This window comes from Ictidomys tridecemlineatus, chromosome 9 (assembly GCF_052094955.1).
Source record: "Ictidomys tridecemlineatus isolate mIctTri1 chromosome 9, mIctTri1.hap1, whole genome shotgun sequence".
Lineage (NCBI taxonomy): Eukaryota > Metazoa > Chordata > Mammalia > Rodentia > Sciuridae > Ictidomys > Ictidomys tridecemlineatus.
This window is the reverse complement of record NC_135485.1, coordinates 125,286,317-125,299,938: the sequence shown is the minus strand read 5'-3', so window position 1 is coordinate 125,299,938 and position 13,622 is coordinate 125,286,317. Positions and strand designations below refer to the sequence as shown.

The following is a 13,622-nucleotide window of genomic DNA, read 5'->3' as shown; positions in this document are numbered from 1 at the left end:
TTGCCAAGCGTACCCCATGCTGCTTAGAGGACATTCGATGGGACATTGCATGCATGCTTTAATAAGGTGACCTTGCTCAAGGACATAGGCGGATCCAGGTTTAGAGCTGATCAGGTTTGAGGAAGTAACCGGCTCCTTGAGTTTAAGGTGTTGCCAGTTTAAGATAATGGGTTTTAGGGAAGTTGGAAGTTGAAGATTATTGCTGGGATTAGGGTGTTCCTGTTGCTTGTTCCCATTGAGTTCTCGGGAGATTAAAATGGGATTTGGAGATAGCCTCGTGGAGTAGGTGAACTGTGCGGGCAGACGGCAGAACACGTTTGCCCCTGGACCTGTGTGGAGGCGGTGTGAGAGCGGGAATAAAGAATTGCTGTTTGAACCTACAAAGGTGTGTGGTGGCTCGTGATTCTGGTGCCAAGCCGAGACATTGGCCTTGGCAGAGGTTGCTGGGGGGTTGCTATGGGCCCTTACCTAGCTTAACTGAGTCAGGGACACCTGGTGCTGCAGATCCCTCCTGTTACTTACAGACAAACAACTCAGCAGGGTGGGTATGTGCCTATGAGTGCTCTGTGGGTTTTTCCCAGGACAAGGGTCACGTCCCCTTCCTTAGGACAGGCCTTGAGGTAGAAGCTGGTTTCTCAAAAATGGAGTCACAGCAGTTTCTCAAAGTTTCTCCAGCTAGACCGTGAGTTCCATGAGAACATAGTTCAAGTCCAGTTTTTCTCACCTTTGTATTCTCTGCCCAGAGTGTTGTACAGTGTGTTAGTCATGTCTGCACCACTGTGACCAAAATATCTGACAAGAACAACTTGGAGGAGGGAAAGTATTTTGGCCCACAGTTTCAGAGCTTTAGTTTATAGTCAGCTGACTCCATTGCTCTGGGCCCAAAGTGAGGCAGATCATCACAGAAGAAAGGTGTGGCAGGGGAGAGTTGCCCGCCTCATGGCCACCAGGAGCAGACAGAGAAAGGAAAAGGAATCAGGGAAGATGAACCCTTCCAGGGCATGCTCAAGTGATCCACCTCCTCCAGCTACTACCCCCTGCCTAGTTACCACCCAGCTAGTCCATTCAACCTGGGACAAACTGATCAGGTCACACTCTCATAATCTAATCATTTCACCTCTGAACATTCCTGCATTAACATAGGTACACCTCATATCCAAACCATAACATATAGTTATTTAATGAACAAAAGTTTTTAGATCAACAGATATTAAAAGAAATATTACCTCTATTAAATGAGTAAAGCTACAGTTGTCTGATGGATATTGAAAAAAAGTCCTCATACTTGGAAATTTTCAGAGCCAAGTTAGAGAAAACAAGAAGACTCCATGGGTGTGCATCACAGCTATAATCTTCTGAGCCAAATATGTCCTATAGCCAACTATTAAGGACATGAGAAACTTCTTTAGCCAAACATCAATAAAGAAAAGATGTGAGCCTAGAGATGGGCACAGTGGTGCACACCCACAATCCCAACAACTTGTGAGGATAAGCCAGAGGATCACAAGTTCAAGGCCAGATTTTGCAACTTACTGAGTTCCTGTCTCAACATTAAAAATAAAAAGGATTGGCTATTCTGGAAAGCGGTAGGTAGTTTCCTAAAAAAACTAGGAATGGAACCACCATTTGACCCAGTTATGCCACTCCTTGATACATATACAAAGAAGTTAAAATCAGCATACTATAGTGATGCAGCCACATCAATGTTGACAGCAGCACAATTCACAATAACGAAACTACAAACCAACCTATGTGCCCTTCAAAAGATGAATGGATAAGGAAACCATGGCATATGTATACAATGGACTATTACTCCCCCATAAAAAAGAATGACTTCATGACAGTTGCAGGTAAATGGATGGATCTGGAGACTATCATGTTAAATAAAATAAGCTAATCTCAAAAAAAACAACAGTTGATTGTTTTCTCTGATATGTGGATGCTAACACACAACAGGAGGGGTGAGAGGAATAGATATTTAGTGGATTATACAAATGGGAATGAAGGGAAGGGAGAAGGAAGGGGAATAAGAAAGACAATAGAATGAATCTGACACAATTTTCCTATGTTCATATATGAATCTGCCACCAGTGAAACTCCACATCATACACAGCCACAAGACTGTGGTTAGAATAAGATATACTCTGTATATCTAAAAAGAACAAATAAAATTTGGAAAAAATATAAAGGGTTAGGGATGTAGCTCAGTGATAAAGCACCCCTGAGTTCAATTTCTAGTACCAAAATACAAAAGCGGATGAGCTGATGATGCAGCTCAGTGACACAAAGCCCCTAGTTCAGTCCGTCCCCTCTGCTGGGGTTAAAACAGGACATAAGTCTGTGGAGTATCTATCGTCCCTGCCATAGTATCCCCCATTAGAGTTCACATATCCATCCATGCTTGATCCCTGACACACTTCCCCTCCCCCAACAAGACAACCCAAAGTTGTCCCAGGCACTGCACCCAGCTCTGGGCCCAGGACCAATGGTTGATTTCCGACTTTCTTGGTCAAATCTTTATGGTCCAGTAGCAAGTGAACCAAATTCAAAAATTATCTCTAGCTTCCCCCTGAAGTTCACGACATGCAGTAACAAAGCAGGTACAAGAAAACCGCAAGAAACTTCCCTTAGTGAAAGGGAAGGAGAGGATATGCATAGAGGTTCCTGATCCAGAGAGGGTACAGAATTCTGCTGGGCTGCTGGAAAGCCACCAAGAAGACCCCCTAGGGATGTTCTTTGAACACACACAGTGACTCTATTCTGGGAAGCATTCTGTTGTTGTTCTGGGTCTTTTTGTTTTTGTAGTGTCTCCTGGATCCCCAGCCTCTCAAGGCTCTTATTTCTTGCTCCCCAGTCACATCTTGCTGTCATCCTCCCTAGAGGCTGCAAAATGTGTGTAGTTCACTTCCTGTGGGTTATTTTACTTTGTGAACATTCAATTAAATCAAGTCTCATGGTTTTTTCAGCAATGGAATTTTCTTAAAAATTTGGTGATTTTTTTTTTTACAATCTATTTGCTTCCAATTAATTTTACATGACAATAACCACATTCAGTCTTATTTCCCCCCCCCTGAGGTTTCTTTTCCCCACTTTTTAAAATTGGTGCATTATAGTTTTACGTACTGATGGGGTTTATTGGAACATATTCATACATGCACACAATATAATTTGGCCCATACCCCTCGCCAGCAATCCCCCTTCCTCCCCACCTCCCACCCCTTGGAGCATTTCCTCTACTGACCTCCCTTTGGTTTTCATGAGATCTATCCCCTCCTCTGTTTGCTTTTTTCCTCTCTAACTTCCACATATGAAAGAAAACATATGGCCCCTGACCTCCTGAGTTTTACTTATTTCACTTAACATAATGGTCTCTAGTTCCATCCATGTTCCTGCAAATGACATAATTCATTTTTCTTTAGGACTGAAAAAAAAAAACTCCATAGTGTATATTACCAAATTTTCTCAGAGTCATTTTTTATACAGAGTTCTAACATTGCCTTGGTTTCCTTACCCCTTGGCTTTAGTCTCTTAGTGGTGACTGCCCTGAGGCCATCTGAGATAATGGGCTAGGTGGTGAAAGATATATCCTTTATATTATTTTTTGCTGCAATGTCAAATCATAAGGGTATTTGCTCAAAAAAAAAGAAAAAAAAGCCCCAAATGTCTCTGGGGTATCTCTGTGGAAATTTCATTTCCCATTGCAAACTAGTTGGTACTTTCTTAGATATATATTTATATATATATATGGTTTCTGAATCCTAAAGGCATTCAGAAACCACCATAACACTTCTTCACCTAGAGCTACAAGGCTCAGGAGGCAATGGTCTACATTCCAACTTATTCCTGGTGGCAGCATTGCCATTTACATAGGATGCTCTCCAGCCTTCTAAATTGCCCTGGGTTCTAGTACATCAATGGTTCTGTGTTGCCTCTTAGAGGAAACCTCTAGGCCAAGGCCACATCTCTTCCCAGTTTCTCATACTCCACTGCTGACCAAGTCTAGATCACTCTACCTCTCCAATACCTCTAAATCCCTTTCCTTCAGTGCTATCCCCAGTACAACTGTCTTAATTTAAGTCATCCTTTCTCATGTAAATTAACGTTTCCATACTGGTCTCTATTCCTCCAAGATCACATTCCATCTCTGCTGCCAGTAAACATTCTAAAGTGCAAATGTGATTGCAACTTTTCTTGAAAACATTTGTATGACTCCTATACTTTTAGGTTAAAAGTCAATGTTTGTTATGGTTTGGAGGTGAGGTGTCCTCCAAAAGTTCACATATAAGACAATTTAAGGTTCAGAGGAGAAATGATTGGGTTCTGAGAGTCTTAACCCAATCAGTGATTTAACCCCCTGATAGGAATTAACTGAAGTGGTAGGGTGTGGCTGGAGGAGGTGGGAATTGGGGCATGGCTTTGAGAATATATTTGTATCTGGCAAGTGGACTCTCTCTCTGCTTCTTGATCACCAGGATGTGAGCGGCTTCCCCAGGCCACACACTCCGCCATGATGTTCAGCCCCATCACGAGCCCCGAGAATTGAAGCCAGCTTTCTATGGACTAAGACTTCTGAAAACGTGAGCCCTCAAATAAACTGTTCCTCCTCTATAGTAGTTCTGGTCAGATCCTTCAGACACAGCAGCAAAAAAGCTGACTAAGACAATGTTCTTCAGTGTCTAGTTACCACTCCCGAAACCTCATGTTCCAGGTCTAGAAGAACAATTTAGCTCCTTTAAATATACCATAGTCACCTTTTCAGAATTCTATCATCAGGAAAATGCTAAGACCTCTAACTAGATGGGGTTTTTCTTCTTTCTTGAGTTAATTATTCATACTTCAAAATTTACCAAAGATGTTAAATTTCCTAGGAACCTGTCTCTGGCTGCTAATCTGAAAGAGGTATCCCCCAATTGATTTCAAATCAATAGATTTGTTTCTATATATAATTATCAATTTGGTATATTTTAATTACCTGTCCTTCATCCCACAGCATGCAATCATGTCCATCAAATTTGAACTATTAAGGGCAAGTAGCATATCTTTTGTTCCTTATACATCAAATATTTAATAAATAGCTATTGGGGAACACATACATGAACCTCAAAGTCTCAGCATGGTAATGGACCCTCCTATATACACACATCCTCAGTCTTCAGTCTCTTAAGTACCAGATCTCATTTTCCAACCTCCTAATGACTATCTCATACACATACCTATTTAACAGGTCTAAAGTAAACGTCCCAATCCTTCTCCCAATCCTTTCCCTGTCTATCCAATATCTGCTTTTCTCTGATATGGCCTGAAGGTTTGTGTCCTTCCAAAATTATTCCTGGAATCTAAGACCCAGTGCAATAGTGTTAAGAAGTGGGGTTCCGGGGGTTAGGTCATAAGGGCTCCACTTTCATGGATAAGACTAATGCCTTCATAAACTATGCTTCAGAGAGCAGCCTAGCCCTCTTCTCTTCCATCCCTCCAACTATGTAAGGGACATTCCCTCCAGAGGATGCAATGTTGACGCACCATCTTTGAAGCAGAGAGCAGGCCCTTACCACTTACCAATTTTTTGTGCCTTGATCTTTGACTTTCCAGCCTCCATTACTGTGAGAAATAAACTTAGACCATTTACATATTACCCAGTCTCAAGTATTTTGTTATAGCAGCAGAAACAGACTAAAACACCCACTGATTCCCTGTTTCAATTCAATGATATCTGTCTAGTTTCAAAGTCTAGAAAACTCAACATCTTAATTTTCATTATACAACCAGTTGATCTTCCAAAAAATAATTAAGTCATCCTAAAATAGTTCTCTAAGTCTGAATTTACCAAAATATATATTGTTTAAAAAAAACAGACTCAAGAACATTAATTGGAGTAATATGAAAAACAATGGTATTCTTTGGTCAAATGAAAACAGTAAACTAATTTCTTTTTTGCAGTATTTTCCAGAGGTTTTAATATATTAATGATCAATATGAATGTTCAAGAGGGGAAAATAATAGGTATTTTTTCAAACTTATCTGACCAAAGAGCAATTTTGCCACAGCAAGTCACTCAGGACTAGTGTTCCTGCACTTACATGCCATCTCCTCTCTACGCGCCATGCTTCACTGTGTCCCTGGGAGAGAGCCCTCCTCTCTTACCTGCCCCGTCTCTGTGTCTCAGCCAGCCTCCCCACTAAACTCTCTGGTGCCATTCTCTCCGAAGCCTCTGCTGCCAGTTTTATTTCCTGACAGAAATAACAGGTCACACCTGACCCCTTCCTTAATCACAGCTTCAAAGTCATCTCTGGTTTTTCATGAAACAGATTCAATTCCTAGTCTGCTTCTGTTCCCTCAAACCTAGCCCTACCACTCCTCCCAACTTCATTTCTTACCACATCACTTTGTTCCAAAAATATACCATGATTTTTTACCCTTTAGAACTTTAATATGCTTTGCTCTAAATGCTTAATGTGTCCTCTGGGTCCCTGCCCTACCTCTCAACAAACTTCTCCTTAAAACCATTTCTCACGAGATCTACTCCAATAAATTGTCATTCTGGCCTTTCTTGGTTTCTGCTTGATGTCTCCATAACACTCTGCATTTACCTCTATTATGGCAAGGATCACCCTGTGTTTAACCCACACAACTGTCTGAGCCTTTTCATTTTAATTTCTTCAGTTCCTAACATAGTGCTTGGCACAGGCAGGCACTTTTTGTAGAGTGAAAAAGATACAAATGAATGAATGAATGAATGAGCATGTTTCAAATATAACTAAGAGGAGAAAATTAACATGAGGGCTTGAAAGCCATAACTAGAAACATGCTATGAAAAGTTCCTTTATGGGACTGGGGCTGTAGCTCAGTGGTAGAGCACTTGCCTAGCATGTGTGAGGCACTGGGTTCGACCCTCAGCACCACATAAAAACAAATAAATAAAATAAAGGCATGCTGTTCATATACAACTAAAATGTTTTTAAAAAAAGAAAAAGGAAAGCTAATTTATTTAAGTCAGTAATGACTCAGGCAAATAACACTTTCCTTGAATAGAACTCAGGTTTCTAATTTACTAAGTTTCTGATAGGGGGTATATATCTTGTCTTCAGGGAAAAACGTTTCAGCTTAAAAAAAAAAATCTTTGTAGTGTTTTGGGGGAGCATACTTGTACTTTATTGTATGTATTATTTGTAAGTTGCCTGCTTCACCTACCTCATTTGATAGCAGAATTCAGGCCTATAATCTAATGACTGCTTTAGTTACAGTAAAATAAACAGTCTCTGAGGATCTGCACTAGAAAGAACATCACTGCTAGAAGACACGCCAGCCAGTCTGGTCCCCTAAACTTCCTTTTCCCATAAAGATGCTCTCTTCGTTTTCTGGTGGTCCAAGAGTTTGGCAGCTCTTTTAATCACACCTCCCTATATTTCATGGCTCAAATTTAAAGTTTAGAGATTGTCCGAACAAGGAAATTCTGTTACAAGCACAGGAGAAGTCAATAGTTTCTTCTACTGGTTGCTGAATTGCTTAACTCCACCCCAAACTTACCTTTTGTAAAAAGATCTATACACTGGTATTTTTCTTTCATTTTAGAGACATGTGGCTCCTGGGAAGAAGTTTGTGGTATCGAGGGCTCCTCTAAAGTTTCACTTTTGGAAAGCTCCTTGGAGAAACCAATACTTCTCAGTGCTGTCCGGTGTTCTTGGACCATGTCAAACGACTCCGTTTTTTTAATCTTTAAAGGTATGTATTTGCTGGATTTCAGTTTTTGATGTTTATTTCTAAAAACATTTATAGAAGGACCTCGAATTTTATTCTATAAGTAAAACAAAAAAGAATTTTTCAATTGATTTTACTATTCATGATTTATAAAATTCATAATTTTCATCAACAAATTAACAAAAATGTATAATATACTGTAATGACAAATTAATAATTTGGTAATACATTAAATTTTAATAAATAAACAAAATTGTGTCTTCACCAAATACGTTTTACAAACTACCTCACTATACCAAGCATTCACTATCAAGCACATGATAATAATCAGCTAAATCAAGTGTTGTTCTACGTAACTCTCCAAAAGCCCTTCACAAGTATGAGATTTATATCTCACTTCAAAAGAAATGTTAATTTTTAAAATAGTAACTTTCCCTTCAAATGTGATGTTTTAAAATACAGGTCCAAAGTCTATTTTAAAATAGGAGTTTTCAAATAGACATATAAGAATTTAATTCTTTCGACCATCTTTAAGGAACTTTTAAATGTCCATAAAATGCTAGCATCCCTGAAAGAACGAACAAGGCTCGTCATCGAAGAAAATGCTCCTTTATTGAGGAACAGCTCTGTATATTTATAGAGCCAGGGAGATTTGACAGTTGGCACGGGGTGCTTTCTGGTTGGTGGGTAAAGATCATGTGAGCCAGCAGGGCTAGTCTGATTGGTGGGTAAGGATCATGTGAGCCAGCAGGGCTAGTCTGATTGGTGGGTAAGGATCATGTGAGCCAGCAGGGCTAGTCTGATTGGTGGGTCAGGATCATGTGAGCCAGCAGGGCTCACCATTGGAGGCTCTTCTCGGGGGATGGGAAAATTAGTCTTTGGGGCCGGGGTGACTCCCAACAATCCCCAAATCTCTTTTTCTTCTAAACTGGAAATAATTGAACAGCTGTGAAAGTAGGCTGTCAAGAAAACCATACTGATAATAGGATATGTATTTCAGAGTCTTTTATTCACCTGATTCTATGTTCATTTTGACCAACTTGAATAAAGAAACTAATATAGCTCCAGGCCTTTGATGGATAATTACCTGAATAATTATAATTGGTCTAAGGATACAGCAATAGCTCTCTGCTCCCAACCTTGGAAGAGGTCAAATCATTGCCATTTCAAATCATTTCCAACTCGAGATGCCAACAAAAAGGCTACTACAGTACGCTGGCATTGTCTGGCCAGGCAACCTTATGCTTTTACAGTCAGATAAGATTCCTAACACAGGTCATGTTTCCAAAGGCAGGTGTGTCGAAAAGAACACTATCAAGCTTTCATCACATGCTCCTCCCAGCAAAACCAATACAATTAAAAATTATTTTAAATGTGTTAAAGGAAAAAATTGATAAGTGATGTTAATAACAATGTTGATTATAAGATTAAAACCACCTATGGCCCGTGTCAGCATAGAGAACCATCCAAAAGAAACATAAGTAAAAATTACAGCCCTCCTTCTTACCAAAATAAGCATTATAAAACATTTAATATATTCATTTAAAATTCTGTAAAAATTTTTTTAAGTATTCAAACCAGAAAAAAAGCATATAGTACACCATTCTAAGATCCCCTTCCCCCATCTGCCTCTCAAAGGTCCAAATGTCACAACAGCTACCCTTTCTCCAAATTTCCCTAGTGGTCTGTGGATGCTTTTCTCCAAAATGTCATCCCATGCTGGCCTTCCTCTTCTCTTGGCTCTCCCTTTCCCTGCCTCTTCTCATCTTCCAGATCTATGCCATTCAGCAAATATTTATTGAGCCAGGCATAATGCTTGTTGCTGGAGATGCTATCAGAGTGGCAAGCAGACTATTCTAATGCAAAGTGACCTGGATGAAGACACAGGTAAGCATGTCTTGCTATGCGCAAACACAAAGTAAGATGCATCTCCCGGTTTCTCACTTTATCTTCATCTACACAGTGTTTAGAGAAGTGTTTACTTGAGATAACAAATTCAAATAATCCTGTTATAATTCACCAAAAGAAAACATCCAAAATTGTATTAAATGTGCAAACTCAATACACGTGTATATAATTAAAAACTTGTATGACTGAAAAATCCTATTTTTAAATGCCATCTGAAATCGACTTTCATAGCTACTGACAGTTTTATTTTCTCTTCTATTCTGAACCTATCACATATTAGGGTTCATGCAATTCTTGGAATAACCCATTGTAGTATACAAAAATAGTTTCCTAAAAATCAATGATAGATAAAAACAAAGCACTAACCTCATTTATTCTTTGATAATGTTCAGCAATGAGAGTTTTTGCTTCTTGAAAAAAATCTTGCTGGATGATCTCTGATGTAGGACCTAAAAGAGAAACAGAGAAACACTTCATTTTTTTTAAGTAGTTACTTGTACTATCTCTATCAAAATTATGAAACTCTAAGATTAAATTTTGGGGACAGGTATGACTCTCACAGGACATTATAAAAAGTAAACTTTATAAAAGAACATTATAAATGGATACAAAAGAAGTCAATACAATGATTACTTAACTTAATATTTTGCTACTTAAAATGAAAACTCAGTTTGCAGAGGTCACAGTGATGAGATAGATTATCCTAAATTATTAAAGCTCAGTGAACGGAGGGAGTGGGGATAGGAAGAGGAAAGACAGTGGAAAGAACCTGACATAACTTTCCCATGTACTTATATGATCCACCATAGTGAATCTCAACACTATGATGTATATCCACAAGACTGGGCCCCTAATTAGAATAAGATATACTTCATGTACATATAATTATATAAAAATGGACTCTACTCTCATGTATAACTAAAAAGAACCAACAAAAAATATTAAAGCTCAGGAAAAACAAATAAAACACAAAATTAAAATATCCATCTGTTTTGGAAGTTCTTTAAATATTACTTTATAGAAGAAACAACATATTTTGGACACAAAAGTTATTAATCTGTGTTTTCTATACTTGATGACTAATGTACGCGGCTGAACATTTCTCCAAGAATATTTACCTTAAAACTTGTTGAAAAAAAATTTAGCTGCAAAATAAGATGCTTCCATAAATTTAAAGGGTAGGTATAGCCGTAAAGTAAAATTATACATACTAACAGATAAGTAACATGGTAGTGATAGCTCATTTCTGTTTATCTAAATTTCTTAATCCCTTTTAACCCAGGCTACATATAGATTTCTACAGCATGTACAGTCCAAATCATTCTCTTTTACTTTTGTCTAAGATTTTATTTATTTTAAATATATATTTCCTTTATATTAGCTGTTCCTGATATTTCTATTTCTTGGCTTCCTCCTCCTAATCTCAACTCAGTAAAATTTAAACATGTTATCTGCTGATATTAGCTTCTTCTTCATCTATCCAGTGGGCTCCTCATATCTATAATTCAACCTCCTTTAGGGCTCTTCTTCTCATAGACTCAAATTTTAATTAATTAAAAGTCTATCTTCATGCAGATACAAAACATAATAAGATACTTCCATATCCACCAGAATGACTAAAATTAATAAAATGGATAACTCAGAATGTTGTTCATGCTATGGAGCTAATGAGACTCTCTTGTTCTGGTGGAAACCTAAAACTGGGTCATCAGTTTGGAAAAAGGTATGACAGTTTCTTGAAAACCAAAATAACTACTCATCCTGTGACCCAGCAATTCCACTCCCAGATATTTACCAGAGAGAATGAAAACATGTTAACAAAAGACTCCTACAAGAATGTTCACGACGGCTTTACTCATAATTCCAAGTTGAAAAGGACCCAGATGTGTATCAACAAGAGAATGGATAAACACATTGTGGTATACTTATACAATCAAAAACCACTTAGCAATAAAAAGAACCAAATTACTCACATGCACAAGAACACAGAAAAATCTCAAAAACATTATACCATGTTAAAGCAGCTTTACAAAAAAAAAAAAAAAAAAGTACATTTTGTGTAGTTCCAATCATATGAAGCTCTCCAGCAGACAAAACTAATCTATGATAGAAAGAACACTGATTCAAGGATTAACTGAAAAGGGACAAAAAAAGTTTTTTTTCTGAGATAATGATGATATTCTATCACTTCACTTAATAGGAACAAGGCATATATAATTATCATAACTCAATAAATGGACACTTAAGATTTCTGTATTGTTTACATATATTTTTATATAAAAGTTATAGAGTTAAATACTCTATAGTTATGGAGAAACTACAAATATTGAATTCTAACTGATATACACGTTGATTAATGGATAAATCCATGTTCAATCAAGTACAGTAAAATATTAATGCAACAACTGGGTAGTAGATATATGGGTGTTGAATAAAAATTCTTTCAAGTTTACTATAAGTTTGAAATAATAAAGTATTGGGGCAAAACTCTCTCTTCATTCCTGCTCAAAATACCCCTTGCTTTTCATTGTGTAGACTCGCAGGCCACAAGCAGCTGAGGTCCTGAGGAATGGATCCTACGAGAGAATCCAGTAATAAAGAAGAAGTAAGTGGTCTCTCAATCTACCATACAAGTGCTTGGTTAGAATAGGCAGCGTACCAAAGGTGACCCAACAGCACACACAGCCTTGGAGATGTCCCTCTGCAGTCTTCTAGGAAGAACAATGCCTCCCTAGCTCTCCAGCCCCTCCCTAAATCCACTCCTACTAAGGAAGTGCTTTTAAGTCATTAACAATACAATGCAGCACAAACTCACGTGCAAACCACAAAATCTATATGCATTTCACAACTTGGAGCCATAGATGCACTGTCCTCACATGGAATATACAAGAGTTCAAAAAGGAGAACGTCAGTTTCACCAAGTTTCAACTAAAATCAACTCTGCTCTGAGGAGGCCTCTATCCAGAGCACTTTCTTCCTGGAGTAGAGACAGTGAGCTCTTCCCAGGTGTGGCTCCACAACTCGTCCTCTTTTTCTTCCTCTCACAACACTCCTTTCCTCTTTCCATTCCCTTCTTAGTAATCAAACCTCCCTAACAATTATTTTAATTACAATTAATTGCAATATGGTCATGAGTCATGCACAGGACAAGCTATATAATGAAATGTTAAGTCACCATTTTTTTAAAATATAGCTTTATAAAAAAAAACTATCATTTCCGCCAAGAACTTAGAGATGATCTGGTCTTCATTTACAGGCAAAGCTCTGAGAGGCAGAGGGCATTAGTGACTTCTGAAGCCACACAGCTGCACTGCGCGCCTGCAGAGGCTTTGGTCTTCCGAGTCACATGCTGCTTTTTTTCCACACATCTGCCACTTTTCCTGATGCCATTTACTCCCTGCTAGGGCACTGGAGACTCCTCTGAGACTTGGCTGGCCACTCTGGTGAAATGCTCACATTTCACTGACATTTGCATTTTAAGCCTGCACTCCGGCACCCTTGATGTCATTTAATGTGCTGATGCAGCTGTTCTGATTTTCCCAGTAGTAAGTAAAAATTAGCTGTTGACAGAGGAGTTCAATTCCCAAGATGCCTTTTCTTCCTAGCTGGGCTCTGTTGATCTGTGTGCCTAATTTCCCCACCCCAAAGGGCCACTGGTCCTCCATGAACCATGGAGAAGCTCAGCTCCACTCTGACAACCCTAATGGCCTTCTTGGGGCCAACCAGCCAGATTCTGACTCTTTGAGGTGCTGCCTCAGCGAACCCATACGGCAGGCACCAGAGTCTTGAATGGAACGAGGCCTTAATATTGTTCATAAAAGAACAGAGACAGACAGCCATGGTCAGAGTGTAGCAATTGTGCACAGTTCCCGAAGCAGCTCCACAGACAGCGGGTGGACACGCTGATCTCAGGCAGGCAACCCTGAATCCTTGTTGTCATTTGGGTGCTGAGGCAGCTGTTCAGATTTCTTATGACATCAAAAATTAGCCTTGAAGCAGGAGCCATGGTGCACTGTACC

At 38.8% G+C, this 13,622-nt stretch overlaps 1 protein-coding gene across 1 annotated transcript in view; it reads right to left on the bottom strand.

Moving 5' to 3' along the window:
• Positions 1–13,622, bottom strand: part of Iqcm (IQ motif containing M) — a 305,901-nt gene that overhangs the window by 277,272 nt on the left and 15,007 nt on the right. The window contains 2 exon segments of the mRNA XM_078020750.1: positions 7,525–7,792; positions 9,970–10,052. Of these exon segments, the coding sequence (XP_077876876.1) occupies positions 7,525–7,792; positions 9,970–10,052 (351 nt within the window).